The sequence below is a fragment of the Peromyscus eremicus genome, chromosome 2 (genome assembly GCF_949786415.1).
Source record: "Peromyscus eremicus chromosome 2, PerEre_H2_v1, whole genome shotgun sequence".
Taxonomy (NCBI): Eukaryota; Metazoa; Chordata; class Mammalia; order Rodentia; family Cricetidae; genus Peromyscus; species Peromyscus eremicus.
Window position 1 is genome coordinate 143244912 of NC_081417.1, and position 16464 is coordinate 143261375.

A 16464-nucleotide genomic window follows, 5' to 3' on the forward strand; every position below is an offset into this window, starting at 1 on the left:
TGGATCAGGGGATTGTTTTGGGCCCTATCCTTAGATCCACCAGGAACAGATATGTCCTGTACATCAGCTCAGCCATTACCTTAGCTCCCTAAACAAAGAATGCATAGGCCAAGCCTGCACACATTGTCACATTATCACAAATGGCAACATAGACCCAGGATGCTATGAAAACATTCGAAAAAAATTTCTGGCATATTATAGTACACTGAACAATACCATGGAGACATCTTTCTAGGAAGCTGGGCTTCCAGAGCAGGAACTAACTCTCCGTGGCCCTTTAGCAAACACTCCTGGTCTTATGCACATTGCACTCACGGCCCACAAAGACCTGCACTCACGCTGTAGTATATTGCGTTGCTCCAGTTCTTCTGCTGTCGGTCTTTGGCTCAGTCGCCTACAACAGAGAGACACAGGGTACTTAACTGTCTGTGGCAAAGCTCCAATCACTGTTTCTAAGGATTTGGGGGGTTTTTTGGGCCAAGATTTATATTGACCTATAACAAAGAAATCAGTAAACTTTTTAACATATACTCCAGTAGCTTATTTGCTTATCATGAAGCCATTTGACACTGAGAAGGCTACTATACACACACTACTGCACACACACTACTGTACACACACTACTGCACACACACTACTGTGCTGACTGTGGTGCCTCACACCTGTGAGGCCAGCACCTGAGGGTAGATGCCCAAGGGTAACTAGATCTGCCTCAAAACAGAAAGGTGGGCAAGTGTGGAGGGAGCCTGGCAGTTAGAAACACTGGCTCTTCTACCAGAGAACCTGGGTTTGGTTCCAAGCACTCATGTGGCAGCTCAAAACCGACCGGAACTCCAGTTCCAGGGGATCTGATGTTGTCTTCTGAATTTCTTGGGCACTGCACACATGTGGTTACATACAGCCAAAACACTCATACACATTTTTAAAAAAGGAAAAAGAACTTTAAAACAAACAAACAAAAAGAATCCTTGCCATAATCCCAGCACTCAAGGAGGCAGAGGCAATGGGATCTCTGTGAGTTCGAGGCCAGCCTTGTCTACAGAATGAGTTCCAGGACGGCAAGGGCAAAAACAAAAAAATCCTGTCTCAAAAAACAAACAAACAAACAAACAAACAAACAAACAAACAAACAAAAAAGGTGTTCATTATCCATAAGTGTGAACTGATGTCTCTGGTGGTTCTGGTTTCTGTCTCTGATTATTAGTGATGTTGAACATATTTTTGTTTTGAGACAGGGTCTCACTGTATACCTGACTGTCCTAGAACTTAGTATGTAGAAGAGGCTAGCCTCAAACTCAAAGATCTACTTGCCTCTGCCTCCCAGTAATGGGATTAAAGGTAGCACACCACATGTGGCCATGCCTTTAATCACAGCACTCGGGAGGCAGAGCCAGGCGAATCTCTTTGAGTTCGAGGCCAGTCTGATCTACAGAGCAAGCTCCAGGACAGGCACCAAAGCTACACAGAGAAACCCTGTCTCAAAAACAAAAAAACAAAAAACAGCCAGGCGGTGGTGGCGCACGTCTTTAATCCCAGCACTCGGGAGGCAGAGGCAGGCGGATCTCTGTGAGTTCGAGGCCAGCCTGGGCTACCAAGTGAGTTCCAGGAAAGGCGCAAAGCTACACAGAGAAACCCTGTCTCGAAAACCAAAAAAAAAAAAAACAAAAACAAAAAAAAACAAAAAACAAAGCACCACACACACACACACACACACACACACACACACACACAAGCCCCCCCCCCCCCCATGGACATATATATGTGTTATTTTATTTCTTGGAAACAGGGTTTCCCACTGTACATCAGTGTGGTCTGAAACTTGTGGCAATCATCTTGCCTCAGCCTCCTGAATGCTGGGATTCCAGGCGTGCATTATCCCATTTGGCTGCAACACCGGGAGATGGCAAAGATCGCGCTGTCCGCTCCATGGACAGATGCAGGAGGGGCAGCTGCTGAAGAGGAAAGGCCACACCCGTGACCACGAACAGACTGACTAGTCTACATAATTTCCTGACAGAGCGGAGGCAGAGGTGGAGAGGAAGGCGCTGCACTGCTGAGCAGTCACTAAGACCTCGAGTCCCAGCACACAGGAGGCTGAGGCAGGAAGGCTGCCACAGGTGCAAGGCCAGTTTAGGCCACAGCATGAAACTTCCACAAAACCACCATAAAAGAATTTACACTATAATCCCAAACCCTCTGCAGTGAGAACACGGGTGGAAACTAATAGAACCCTGGCTTTCAAGGGGCCCCAGGATCAGTAGTCTGAACAAGACATACAAACCAGGCCCCACCCTGGAGCAAAAACTCTGGGCAGAACTTGACAGTTTGCTTGTTAAACAAGCCTGCCAGGTAAGTTAAGCCTGCCAAATGAATGCTTAAGTGTGAGAACCACTGACTAGAATTAATTAGAAGAATGAAAAATCAGGGGTAAACACCAACTACCAGGGTTATGACTCAATTAATTGTATCAGTGCAGTGGAGTAGCATACAGTGATCATTAGTAATAAGAACAAAGACTACATATTTGGTTGCTGGTGGTGGTATGAGCCTTTAATCTTAGCACTCAGGGAAGCAGAGGCAAGTGGACCTTTGAAAGTTTGAGACCAGCCTGGTCTACATAGTTCCAGAACAGCCAGGGCTACATAGTAAGACCTTGTCTCCAAAAAAAAAAAAAAAAAAAAAAGAGTATATGGTAACAGGAAAATTGTTAAGATTAAAAAAAAAAAATGTTGGCCAAGAGGTGGTAGCGCATGCGTTTTATCCCAGCACTGGGGAGGCAGAGGCAGGCGGATCTCTGTGAGTTCGAGGCTAGCCTAATCTACAGAGCGACATCCAGGACAGGCTCTAAAGCCACACAGAGAAACTCTGTCTCAAAACAAAACAAAACAAAAAAGATTATGAGGGCCTAGAGAGATGACTCAGTAGTTAAAAGCACATACTACTCTTCTAGGGGACCCAAGTTGGATTATCAAAACCCACATAAAGCGGCTCACAACTGTCTGTAACTCCAGTTCCAGGAGATCTACACCCCTCTAGTCTGTGACGGCACTTCACTCATGCATGCACATGCATGTATACAAACACATATGCACACACAATTATTAAACCTTTAGAATAAAGTGGCTAAGAACAATTTTCAGATTAAAGCACACTGAATAGACAGGGAAACTAGATATCACATATTACCTCAGACTGGAAATTAGACTTGGGAGTATAAAACCCTGCTATTAAAATTATTATGGGTTAGTTGGGCAGTGGGGGCACACACCTTTAATCCCTGCACTCTGAGGCAAAGGCAGGCGGATCTCTGAGTTTAGGCCAGCCTGGTCTACAGAGTGAGATCCAGGAGAGCCAGGGCTACACAGAGAAACCCTGTTTCAAAAAACAAAACAAAACAAAAACCTATGGAGAAAGGTAGTACACCAATAATTCTAACACTTGGGAGGTGGAGGCAGGACATGAGGACTTCAAAGCCATCCTCAGGTACATGGTGAGTTTGAGACTAGCTTGGACTACATGAGACCCTGCTTCAAAAATAAAGAAATACATATAAATAAGTACAAATGAGTATGGACAGTATACTAGATAAAAATACTACACTGAATACTAGTTTTGTTGAAAAATTGGTAGTATGCTGTGGGGATAAGAGAATGTCCTACACAGAAGACTGTGCTGAGGTACTTAGAAGTAGAGTCACCTGGTATGGTGGCGCACACCTTTAACTCCAGTACTCAGCAGAGGCAGGGGGATTTCTGTGAGTTCAAGACTAGTCAGAGCTATATCATGAGATCTTGTCTTAAAAAACAAAAATCAGCCAGGCGGTGGTGGTGCACACCTTTAATCCCAGCACTCGGGAGGCAGAGCCAGGCGGATCTCTGTGAGTTTGAGGCTAGCCTGGGCTACCAAGTGAGTTCCAGGAGAAGCGCAAAGCTACACAGAGAAACCCTGTCTCAAAAAACCAAAAAAAAAAAAAAAAAAAAAAAAATCAACTGCATGTGTTAGTGTGCATATACCTGTAATCCTAGCACTTGACTGACTGAGTTAGGAGGATTCTGAAGTTCAAGGCCAGACAGGGTTACCTAGAGAATTTGAGGTCAGCCTGAGATACAATGAGAGAACCTGTCTAAACAAAACAAAACAAAGATCATGAATATTTGAGTCTCATTATATGGCCCAGGTTAGCTTGGAACCAGAAATATTCTAGCTTCAGTCTCCCAAGTGCTGAAATTACATGTGAGAGACATCACATCCAGCTTACACTGTATTCTGAAAGGGTCCAGAAAAAACAGTATGTGCATACTGGCAGTGTACATAATAATCATTAACACAAACAAGCACGCATTAATACATCTAGGTAAAGGGTATTTTCTCACAATTCTTCTTGTTTGAAATGGGTATCTTCCCTCCAAAGTAAATGATACATAGTATGAGATAAAGGCTTCAGCACCTCAAATGCCAGAGTAGACAAAAGGTCAGCCTTATTTCTTTTTTTTTTAAATTTATTTATTTATTGTGCATTGTTGTTTTGCCTGTGTGAGGGTGTTGGTCCCCTGGAACTGGAGTTACAGACAGTTGTGAGCTGCCATGTGGGTGCTGGGAATTGAACCTGGGTCCTCTGGAAAAGCAGTCAGTGCTCTTAACCACTAGGCCATCTCTCCTGCCCTGCCAGCCTTGTTTCTAGATGCAGCATACACGGACTATGTACAAGAAAAGCTAGCTGTCTATGACAGGTAAGAAGGCTGGACCTTAATTAGTGGACACTGACAGTTAACTTCTCTTGTAGGGAGAAGGCCGAGAGCTTTTCTATCTGTTATCCCTTTTGGAGGGGCAGAAGTAGCTGTGCCATGCCGACACCTGTCTATACACAAATATGCGCATTACATAAACAAGAGGCTGGCCTGCATTTCACTTCCCTCCTTGATTCCAGCTGACTTGAAAAATATACTAACTTTTTGAAAAGAAATAGCTACATGGTACTTATTTATTTAAAAAAAAAATACAGGTGTGATGAGTTAGGTTGGCATTTCATGGTTCAGCAAGAGGATAAAGTCACACAGGAACCTGCGTGCCTTGGGAACCAGCCTGACTTCTTTAGCAACCTTTGCAAAACCTTCAGTCTTATGTGATGGCTGAAAGCTCCCAGCGCCATCTCTGACATTCCTGACCTCCTAAAGCTTAGAGGAACTCCACCTGTCTAACATACAGTGTTAGAAATTATTCTTTTAAAAGACAGACGAATGCTTTACAAACCCAAATGCAAAGGCCTACCGGATCAGCGTGTTCCCAATCTGGTGCCGTATTTCATTCCACTCCTCCTTGCTTTTACGAGGCCAAGAATTCAGGTTCAACTCTGGTTCACTGGGTCTGCTGCTTAGCTTCATTGCCAATGTGTCTTTCCTCTTCACTTTGTTGGCCAGAGCACCTTTACACAGGGAAAAAATGTTGAAACACAAAGGCACACCTCGTGTGAGCCAGGCAAGAGCATGAGAATACAACTCCCAGCTGCCCAGTTGGCTTCAAATGATCCAGCCAAACACAGAGGAAGGAACAACATAAGACATTTAAAGATACTTTCAGCAAAATGGAATGAGACAGATAAAGAATACCTTCTCTCTTCCGTCAGCTCTCTACACATTCCTCATTTAGTGAGAGTTTATCTTTTTACTTTATGTGCCCATTTGTCTGAATGAGGGTATTGGATCCCCTGGAACTGGAGTTACAGGCAGTTGTGAGCTGCCATGTGGGCACTTGGAATTGAACCCAGGTCCTCTGGAAGAGCAGCCAGTGCTCTTAATCGCTGAGCCATCTCTCCAGCACCCTTATTATTTTATTTTGTTTTTTTGAGAAAGGGTTTCTTTGTGTAACAGTACTGGCTGTCCTGGAATTCTCTCTGTAAACCAGGCTGGCCTCGAACTCACAGAGATCTGCCTGCCTCTGCCTCTGCCTCTTGTGTGCTGGGATTAAAGGCGTGCGCCACCACTGCCCCAAAAGTGAAAGTTTCTAAAAATCTAATTGTCTGTTCTGGGGCAGTCCTCTGATTTAAAACATGAAAGCTTTTATATTAATAGACTTCTAATCTGTTCAACATTGTTCTGAGAGAGGATCTTACTATGCTGTCAGGCTGCTCTCAAACTCCCAAGTTCACTTGATCTTGCCACCTCCACCCCTCAGTAGCTGGACTAGAGTCATCTGTAAGTCTCTTCCTAGCCTTAATTTCTTTGCTGTTTAGAGACAGGGTTTCATGTAGCTAACACTCCCACACTCCTCCTCCCTCCCTCCCTCCCTCCCTCCCTCCCTCCATCGCTCCAGTCCATTTTTGGTTTTTGAGCTAATTGGCAGCTTAGGCTATATTCCAACTAATGTAATAGTCCTGCCTTAGCCTCTTAAATGCTATGGTTATAAGTGTAAGTCACCACACCCAAAAAAAACATACTTTTTAGTTTGGGTTCTCAAGAAGTTCATTATATTAAAGAAAAATCATTATTTATCTCTTTCATTAAGTCTTTCTTATAAGATTATTTTTAATGATGTATGTATGTCTGTGTGGAGGTATGTGTACATGAGTGTAAGTTTCCTCAGAGGCCAGAGGTATTGGATCCCCTGGAGCCGGAGTTACAGGAGGTTGTGAGCTACCCAACATGGGTACTGGGAATCAAACTCAGGTCCTCTGCAAGAGCAGTATCCATTCTTTTGTTTTGTTTTGTTTTTTTCAAGACAGGGTTTCTCTGTATAGTTTTGGTGCCTGTCCTAGATCTCGCTCTGTAGCCCAGGCTGGCCTCCAACTCACAGAGATCCGCCTGGCTCTGCCTCCCAAGTGCTGGGATTAAAGGCGAGCGCCACCACTGCCCAGCTACAGTATCCATTCTTAACTACTGAGCCAGTTCTCCAGTATCTCACCTAACTTTTCTGTATAATTCTTAAGTACCAGCTCTTCTCTATAATTCTTAAGTCTCTATCTTCAAGGTGAATGGTTTTGGTTTTTTATTTTTCTATTTTTGAATTGGGGACTGAATCCAGGCTCTGTACTTAATTTAGCACAGGCTCTACAACTGAACTATACCTCTGGTCTCTGGGTGACAAAGCATCTGAGTGACGATGGCACACACCTTTAATCTTAGCACTAAGGATGCAAAATTCAAATGATTTTGTCAATGTGGCTCCCTCTCATGGCTTCCCCCAGCAGAGACATGGTAAAGGGGGGCGGGGGGCGGAGGGGGGGGAGAGTGACCCTTCACACCAGTTTCCAGCAGCCAGAGGACTCCATGGAACAGGGAAGCTGTTTCCACTCTTCGTCTGCCTGGCCGGCGTGGTGCCCAGTTCCCAGCGCACACACACACACACACACACACACACACACACACACACACACACACGCGCGCGCGCACGCGCGCACACACAACTCCCCCACTTGCCCTCCCTTTCTTACTCTGATGACTTTCGTCTTCCTCATCTTCATCTTCTTCGTCTCGATACTGAATGGGACCCTCCGAATCCGAGTCGCTCTCCTTTTCTTCCTCTTGCAGACACTGTGGCAGTTTAGGAGTGACTGAGGTAGATGTCATGTCTTCAACAAATGCCAGTGGGCAAGTCTGCTCCTCTTCTTCATCGTCTGGACTAACAAATGAATATAAGTATGTGTTTTGTTTTGTTTTTTTAAAGATTTTATTATGTATTTATGTATATGAGTGCTTTATCTGCATGTACAACTTTATGCCAGAAGAGGGCATCAGATCCCACTAGAGATGGTTGTTAGTCACCGTGTGGTTGCTGGGAGTTGAACTCAGGACCTCTGGAAGAGCAGGCAGTGCTCTTAACCACTGAGCCATCTCTCCAGCCCACTATGTTTTGTTTTGTTTTTGTTTTTTTTCAGAAACAATGAGGTTTTTCAAAAGGATTGAAACACACAAGAAGTCCATTAGTGGAAAGATGCATAAATCCCTGTCTTAAACATTAACATTCTTCCCAAGAAGCCTTTTTAGATTCATGAATCCATGCACCAAAACTGCACAGAGAAACCCTGTCTCAAAACAAACAAACAAACAAAAATCATGAATCCGAAAAGCACTGGGTTCAAATCCTAGGCTGTTTCTTAGTAGACACTGGCACATTTCACAATTTGCCTCATTTCTTTCACAGAAGCCTTTGGAGTGGGCACTACCCCCATTTAGAGATGAAATATTAAAAGAACAGAGAGGCTGAGTGACATGCCAGGAGTTGGAGAGATGTGATAACCCAGGGCTTCCTCGGTATCAGCAAAAGCTCTTAAGTACCATGTAATACATGTGTGTCATGTAAGACTTGTAGTGTTAATGCTCATACTTACAAAAGGTAATTTTGGTGTCAACACAGAAATCACCATAAAAATCCATTAAAAACCCCACAAGTTTAGAGAAATCAGCAGGGTAAAAAGCCCTGTTTCTGGACTGACTCTCTGGGCAGAGCATTCCTTGAACTTTAATTTACCCACATTTTCTAAAGGATGTTTCCCATGTGGGCTATCTACACTACGCACAGAAACAGGAAGCAGGCAGAAACACTCACACTTTCAGCATTTCAATTGTGATGGGAAGTGACCTGGTCCGACCCAGGGTCCCACTGTCCTCAGAGAAGCTGTCACTGCTCTCAAACAGCTGTGAATGAGCTCTGTGAGCACCTTCCAAGGGAGGAGTCATAGGAAGGGGGCTAGTAAGGGCCTGCTGAATTCGGATATGCAGCGGGAGTGGGGGCAGCCTGGAGGGTATGTGGGGGTCCCCGAAGCTCTGGTCCTGTATCTTCTTGGGGACTTCCTTTTTCTGATTTTCCTGCTGGGATATGTCCTGGGATAGATCTAAAGGAGGGGAAAACTCAACTTCTGACACAATGTGAAAAGTCTTAGCAGGGAATGGTGGGGACCGCGGGGGTTCTGGAGGTATGTGGGTAGGCAGTGGGGGCGATGGGGAGGAAGGCGGGATTATCATCGGTGGATCCGAACACACAGTGACAGTTTTTTCTCTTTGATCACTTGCTGTTTTTGTTGTGGGTGAAGCAGCAGGCTCTGAGGTGGGTCCTGAGGTTGATGGAATGCCTCTCTTGGGTGGTAAGGGTGGGGATGGTTTCAGTAACAGTGTACCACTGTTTATTGCTTGGGATAGTTCAGCTGGAAAGAAGAGAACAACATTTTGTTAACATGCTTTACAATGCACTGAAGACCTAGGTCAGAACTAACCTTTTAGGCAATTATATCATTTCATGGCTTTGCAATTCCTGAAACAAAATTGGTATTTATTCAGGTAGAGGATCTAATGAGTAGAGCTGTAAGAATGTTAATCTGATGATTAACATTTAATTACTATGATGATAGATATGGCAAGTCTATGAGCTGATGGATAAACAGAATTGATGGGGGGGGGGATGACGACGACGACTTACTAAAAAGTTGTTTGTAATTGAGCAGTGGTAGAGAATGCCTTTTACCCCAGTGCTCAGGAGGCAGAGGTAGGTGGATCTCTGAGTGCAAGGCTAGCCTGGTCTACAGAGGTCTACATGTATGTCTGTGTACCACATATGTACCTGGACTAGTGCCTCTAGAGTGCAGAAAAAGGGCCCTGGATCTCCTGGCACTGGAGTTACAGATGGTCGTGAGCTGCCGTGTGGGTGCTGGGAACCGAACCGAGGTTCTCTAGAGGAGCAGCCAGTGCTCCTAACTGCTGTGTCATCTGTCCAACCCATAATCCCAGCACTCAGGAAGAGCAGCGCAAGTTCGAGACCAGCTTTCTCTGCACACCTAGCTCCAGGCCTGCCAGGGCTATACAGCAGGACTCTGTCTCATCTGTGTCGTTGGGGCTGTGGGGGTAGAACACCACCAGCCAATAAAATTTAGTCTTAAAAATCCAACCAACCTGGGTTGGCAGGATGGCTCAGTAGGTAAAGGCACATACCTCCAAGCATGATGACCTGAGTTTGATCCTTAACTCATAGAGGAAGGTGAGAAACAATTCCTGAAAGCTATCTTCTGACCTCTACAGTGCACTGTGGTATGTGTGTATCGGCACTCACAACATCATACAAACACAATAATAAAAATTGATTAAAACCAAAAGCACCCCAAGCTCTTGACCATTCTTACCATACCCTGATAAATGATGATACCTGAAAATCTCAGCCTTGTATTATATATTGTTCAATAAAATTCAATAAAGCTATTTAATAAATCTTATTATGGCAAATGCAAAGCCCTTCAAAGAAACTAAAGTTTTTTTTCTTTCTTTTTTTTTTTTTTTTTAATGTCTTTTAAAAAGCTTTTTTAAATTGCTGGATGGTGGTGGTGCATGCCTTTAATCCCAGCACCTGGGAGGCAGAGGTAGGCAGATCTTTGAGTTTGAAGCCAGTTCAGTCTACAGGGCTTGTTCTAGGACAGCCAACCAAGGATACCAAAGAAACCTTGTTTCGAAAACAAAACAAAACAACTTGGGGGTAATTGGTTCTTTTTTTCCACCATGTAAGTCATGAGGATCAAATTGAGGTTGTCAAGCTTGGTGGCCTTAAGTACCTTCCTCACTGAGCCATCTCACAGAACTATCTTTATGTCTTAAGTCTCCAGTACCCCTGAGTGACAAGGGAAAACAAGGTATCTTTTTTTTTCTCTTTTCCTCTAAAACGAAAATGAAGCCAGACACTAGGTAACTTGCCCAAGGTCATTCTACAAACAAATATGGCCTGGTAACATTAGACCATTACTCCATCCTCTGCTCCACACTGCCCTTTGTTAGTCTGCACACCTCTTCCAGCCCCTTGGTAAGTCCATGTTCACTTTGCATTACACTCTGGGTTTGCTGGCAGGACAACTCTGGCCTCCATCAGCACCATGTTCACAGGCATACACACAATGTGCCCTCAATACATGTTTATGAGACGCTCTTACTCTGTATCATGACAGCATATATCCCTACTGATCTTCCCAGAGCCCACATGACTCAGGCATTAATCTATGTAAGAAGTGGGCCATCACATCATACAGAAGCTAACCTGTGAACCAATTAAAGAGGCGTTCTTTTGATGAGCAACCTCTAATCATCTATCTGAATCTTTTATTTCAGTCTATCCAATGTTCTCAAAGAATCTATACATTTCCTCAAATAAAATGTCATTTTCCCTTAATCTCATTCCACGAATACACTCAGAGTAAAGACTGAGCTAGTCCAGGACTGTCATATCACTTATTATAACTAAACTTCACACAGGGTATTTAATGCTGACACGGTAGTGAGTGTCTACAGTCTCAGCTGTGAGAGGAGGATGAGGAGTTCAAGATCATCCTTGGCTACATAGAGATTTCAAGGACTGGATTAAAGATGAGACCTTGCCAGAAAAATAAAAATAAAAACAAGAAACAAACAAGAAACCCCACCCCAAACAAATAAATAAAAAGGACAATCTAGAAAACCCCTGTACAAGATACACAAAGATAAGAATAGCAGTTAGCCATTCCATCTACAATAAAATTGGCCTCTAACAAGATCTTTTTTTTTTTGAGACAGAGTTTCTCTGGGTAGCCCTGGCTATGTTAGAACTCACTCTGTAGACCAGGCTGGCCTCAAACTCACAGAGATCTGCCTGCTTCTGTCTCCTGAGTACTAGAATTAAAGGTGTGTGCCTTTACCACAATAAGACCATATTTGAGCATTTTAATTTTGTTTTTGCTTTTTGAGACATGATTTCTCTGTGTAACAACAGCTCTGGCTGTCCTGGAACTTGCTCTGTAGACCAGACTAGCTTAGAACTCACAGAGATCTGCTTCCCAGAAGCTGGGATTAAAGGCGTGCCCTCCACCACCCTGGTGAGCATTTTAATTTTTAATTGATGAAGTAAATTGCTTAAATTTTTTTGAGACAGGGTCTCACTATATAGCCTGTAGGTTGGCCTGAACTCACTATGTAGACCAGGTTGGCCTGGAACTCATCAACCTGGCTTTAATCTTGTTTTTTAAGATAGCCTCTCACTGAGACCTGAGGCTTGCCAATTAGGCTAGACTGACTGGCCTGTGATCCCAAGAATCCACCAGCCTGTTAGTATTCTGAACTGCCCCTTGGGGACCTGCCCAGCGTCCTGACGTCATCAAGTCCCCTTTAAGAAAAAACTCCTCCCCCTTCTCCCTTTCCCTCCCCTCCCTGTCCCCAAAAATAGTCAGCAAGCACCTCCCTCCCTCCCTCCCTCCTTCCTTCTCTCTCCTCTCTCCCTTTAATAATAAAACTTGCCATGTGGATGCTGTGTCTGCATGGTATGAGTAACTTTCCACCGCTTTACGCCACAGCCCCACGCCGCAGCCCCACACCGCGTATGCATGACATGTCTCCCTCACCCACCGGGGCACCTTGGCCCAACCTGCCAAGGCCTCATAACACTGCCTGTCTCCCTAGCACTCACAGGGCACCATCACACCAACTTTTTTTAAGGTGAATTCTAGGGGTCAACACAGGTCCTTATGCTTGCAAAGGCATGTATGTACTTTACAGACTGAGATCTCTCCTGTGTCCTAAGAGATTTTTCTTTTTCTACTTTTAGAGCTTTATCCTATTTTTATGTATGTTTGTGTGTGGGTGCCCACAGAGGCCAGAAAAGGGCACTGGGTTCCCTGGAGCTAACACTACAGGACATCAGCCCCACTAGTTTTGAAAGAACCAGAAGTGTGCTTAACTGATGAGTCATCTCTCCAAAGATTCCCACCCCCCTAACCCAGCCTATCATTTCTAAGTAACAGCTGATACTAAGTAAACCATTTGTGATCATAATCTTTCTGTGACAGAAACGGTACTTTAGAATCAAAGCATTAGGAAGGTCACTAATTTTAGAATAAGGTCTAACTTTTAAATCCTATCTATTTAATCTTAATAAAAACTCTGACTTACCCATTTTTCTTCTGTGAGGGCCTGTCATGGAATAATGTTCCTGTTTTAGGAATAATAACCTGTCTTAGGTCACAGTTGCTCTGGGCTATCAATTCTTGAACTTATTATGAAGCCGAGGATGACCTTAAACTCACACCTCCCCAGTACTGAGATGACAGGTGTGGAGCACCACAGCCAGTTAGTTATTTTAGGTGTTGCCAAAACTTAGAAACAGCACCGTCCCTGAGTAGGAGCATATCATACTGTCCCAGAACTAGCAGCATGAACATCCTCTGTGAATCTATTCACAGACTCACAGGCCCTAGGCTGGGCTGACATCAGAGCCTCTGGGATCAGTGTTCCCTCATCCAAGAGGGCCTTCTAGGTGAACTCCATTAACAGCTTGAGAACCACACTGTCGAGATCAGAGGTGAGTTTCTGTCCCTCATTAGTTACAACCTTATGAGTCACAACATCTGTACTTCTAGTTGCCTCTGCATATAACAGATACAATCATTCACTACAGCCCAAGGTGGTTTTGAAAGTCCATGTGAAAGCTCCTCAGGTTCCTCAGAGCTAAGTCAGGACAACATCATCACTAAGGTGTCGCTATTGTGATGATCCTGTTCCTACGGTGTTACTCCAACCTGTCTGTCCAATGCTACTCTGGAAGCCTGATAAGGTTCTAGTCATTCCACCCAGCTGAGTGACATTAAGAGTCTTAATGAGGACACTTTTTTTTTTTTTTTTTTTTTTTTTTTTGGTTTTTCGAGACAGGGTTTCTCTGTGCAGCTTTGCGCCTTTCCTGGAACTCACTTGGTAGCCCAGGCTGGCCTCAAACTCACAGAGATCCGCCTGGCTCTGCCTCCCGAGTGCTGGGATTAAAGGCATGCGCCACCACCGCCCAGCATGAGGACACTTTTTATTCATTAGCTGTGCAATCATTAGCAAGAACTTTAAGCCTAATACTGTTTTTCCTGAAAAATTACACTTTCTGTAATTACTAGCTCTGAAACATTTATCAGTTAACAGCTTTCCCCTTTTCTTCCCTTTCTGGAAAATTCTTGTATGAAGTGCAATTATGACAGGAAAATAGACCTACCTAAGCAAGTCTTTAGGAAATGCAAAGTAATTTACTAAGCCTATAAACATATACTGATACACTTTTCTGCTTTCATTTTGTAGCGGTCCTGACTAGGCTAGCACTATACACACACACACACATACACGCACGCACGCACGCACGCACGCACGCACGCACGCACGCACGCACACATACCAGCCAGCTGTATCCCTATCCCTCGCTGTTCTTTAACATTCTGAGACAGGATCTCACGAAGTTTAAGACTTGAATTTGCATGTAGGCCTTGAATTTGCAATCCTGAGTAGCTGAAATCATAGGCCAGTTCTAGCAGGCCTGCCTTCCTTTACCATCATTTTTTTTTCTAAATCTATCTATCTATCTATTTTTAAGACAGGATCTACAGACTCCGAGGTGGAACCTGCTATGCTGACCAGGACAGTCTGAGCTTTGGCAAACTCTCCTGTCTCTGTTTCCTGAGTGCTCAGTTTACAGCATGCCACCACACCTGGCAAGAGTAGCACTTTAACTCTCCCCAAGATAAAACATGATGTTATCAGTACTACTTAAATACCTCTGTAGTTCCCATGAAGATACTATACTGGACACAGAATCACAAGTTAGGACACTGACAAAACTATCATTTTAGCTACTAGACTTATGTTTAGAGAAGGAACTGATAGTTTAAAGTAGATGAGACACTCACCTTGCCCCTTGTAAACCTTGCCATTATTCTTATTTCCTCAGTGAGACCAAAGGTCTCACCATGATGGTCAAGCTTGCTTTTGCCTTTAATATCCAGTCCATCAACTATAGGTAATGGATTTTTTTGTTACTGCTGTTTTTGTTTTTTTCAGAGAGAGAGGAATTGAGACAGAGCTTCATGTAGCTCAGGCTGGCCTCAAACTCACATGTCCAAAGATGATATCCTTGAGTCATGATTCTCCTGCCCCCACTACCTGACACATTCCCAAGTGTCACCAATGCCGAGTTCTAGGGAATATTCTTTTCAAATTTTCAAAACTGTAATTATCAGTCAGGCGGTGATGATGCACGTCTTTAATCCCAGCACTTGGGAGGCAGAGGCAGGTGGATCTTTGTGAGTTCAAGGCCAGCCTGGTCTACAGAGTGAGTTCCAGGACAGCTAGGGCTACAAAGAGAAACCCTGTCCCCTGTCTTGAAAAACTAAAATCAAATAAATAAATTAAATAAGCAATGTTAAAGTTAGTTTTGTAATACTTATATAATAAAACATATTGTTTTCCCCATATTTCAAGTTAATTTTACTGACGTTTCTAATTCATAGCCATTTTTGTCTTATTCTTAGAACTTTTTCTTCCTTTCTTTCTTTCTTTTTATTTTTTGAGACGTGGCTGGCCTCAAACTCACAGATCTGCCTGTCTCTGCCTCCCAAGTGCTGGGATTAAACACGTGCGCCACACATGGCCTGGCTCTAAAACTTTTTTCTATATTGAGAATATTCCAAGAGATGAGTTAGAAACTCTTTCACAGACCCAATCAGTAATCTAGCAGTCATTCAATAAAATAACTATCCAAACCAAACCAAACACCCACCCCAAATCTGAAGACTCACCAATGACAGGGTTGCTGTTTCTGTGGGCTGGTTTAGGAGGAGGGATGGGGGGCTGCTTGGCAGGAGGGACAGTAGTGCTAGTGCTGGCGGCGGCAGCAGGTGGCGGCAGAGTCCTGGGGGCTGGGGCAGGGGTGACAGAGGGATGAGCAGTCCTTGTGAGGTTTGGGGCAGCAATGGTGACAGCAGGTGTCATGGCGGTGGAGCCAGGAGTGGAGGAGACGGACTTCGTGGCGGCACTGCCAGACGCAGCCTCCTTTGCTTGCCCTTCACTTGTTTCATTAGAAGAGGACGAGAGTCTTCTTGGCGGGAGCAGAGGCTGCTTAGCTGCGAGCTCAGGAGCAGACTCCGCTTCGGAGTTAGGCTGGCTTCCAGTGGAGCCTGTGCGATAAAAGAGGATTTCAAAAGGAAGAGACTAAAAGTGTGAACACATCTACAACCAACTTCATCAGTGAATTTACAAATTAGTTTACAGACCACTTTCCAGCTGCCTTCAGCATGCTTAGGGAGTGTCCAGAAGAGAGGTTCAGTAAGGGTAATAGGCTCTTGCTTCCTACAAAAGCCTACTACCAAGGACACATCAGGTAAGTGCCTGTCACACAAGCGTGAGGACTGAGTTCAGATCTCTACTGTTGTGTGACACTTTGATTGCATACTGAGATTGACAATAAAGTTTGTTTCGGATCGGAGAACAGAGATAGCTACCTGCTGAACAAAATTAACCATAGAGGTTTTGGAGGACTGAGGACAGATGGACACAGGAAGTAGTAGGGCGGGGTGGGAAGGAACGAAAGAGATAGGAGGTCACTGGTCACTTCTCGACTGCACCGCTTCTCTGATCATTCAGGTTCTAACCCTGCTATTTGACTCCCGAGTTTTGATTGATGAAGAGTAATTAGATAAACGCACCACTCCATATTTACATAAAA

General features: G+C 44.2%; 1 protein-coding gene across 3 annotated transcripts in view; it reads right to left on the reverse strand.

Moving 5' to 3' along the window:
• Nucleotides 1–25: 25 nt before the first annotated feature.
• Phactr4 (phosphatase and actin regulator 4) overlaps nucleotides 26–16464 on the reverse strand; it is a 66688-nt gene continuing 50249 nt past the window's right edge. For all 3 annotated transcript variants that reach the window (XM_059255098.1, XM_059255096.1, XM_059255097.1), the window contains 5 exons: nucleotides 15539–15916; nucleotides 8542–9136; nucleotides 7427–7614; nucleotides 5269–5422; nucleotides 26–394 (listed from right to left, as the gene is read on the reverse strand). In XM_059255098.1, the coding sequence (XP_059111081.1) occupies nucleotides 232–394; nucleotides 5269–5422; nucleotides 7427–7614; nucleotides 8542–9136; nucleotides 15539–15916 (1478 nt within the window). In that variant the 3' untranslated portion in view covers nucleotides 26–231. The remainder of the gene's footprint in view (nucleotides 395–5268; nucleotides 5423–7426; nucleotides 7615–8541; nucleotides 9137–15538; nucleotides 15917–16464) is intronic.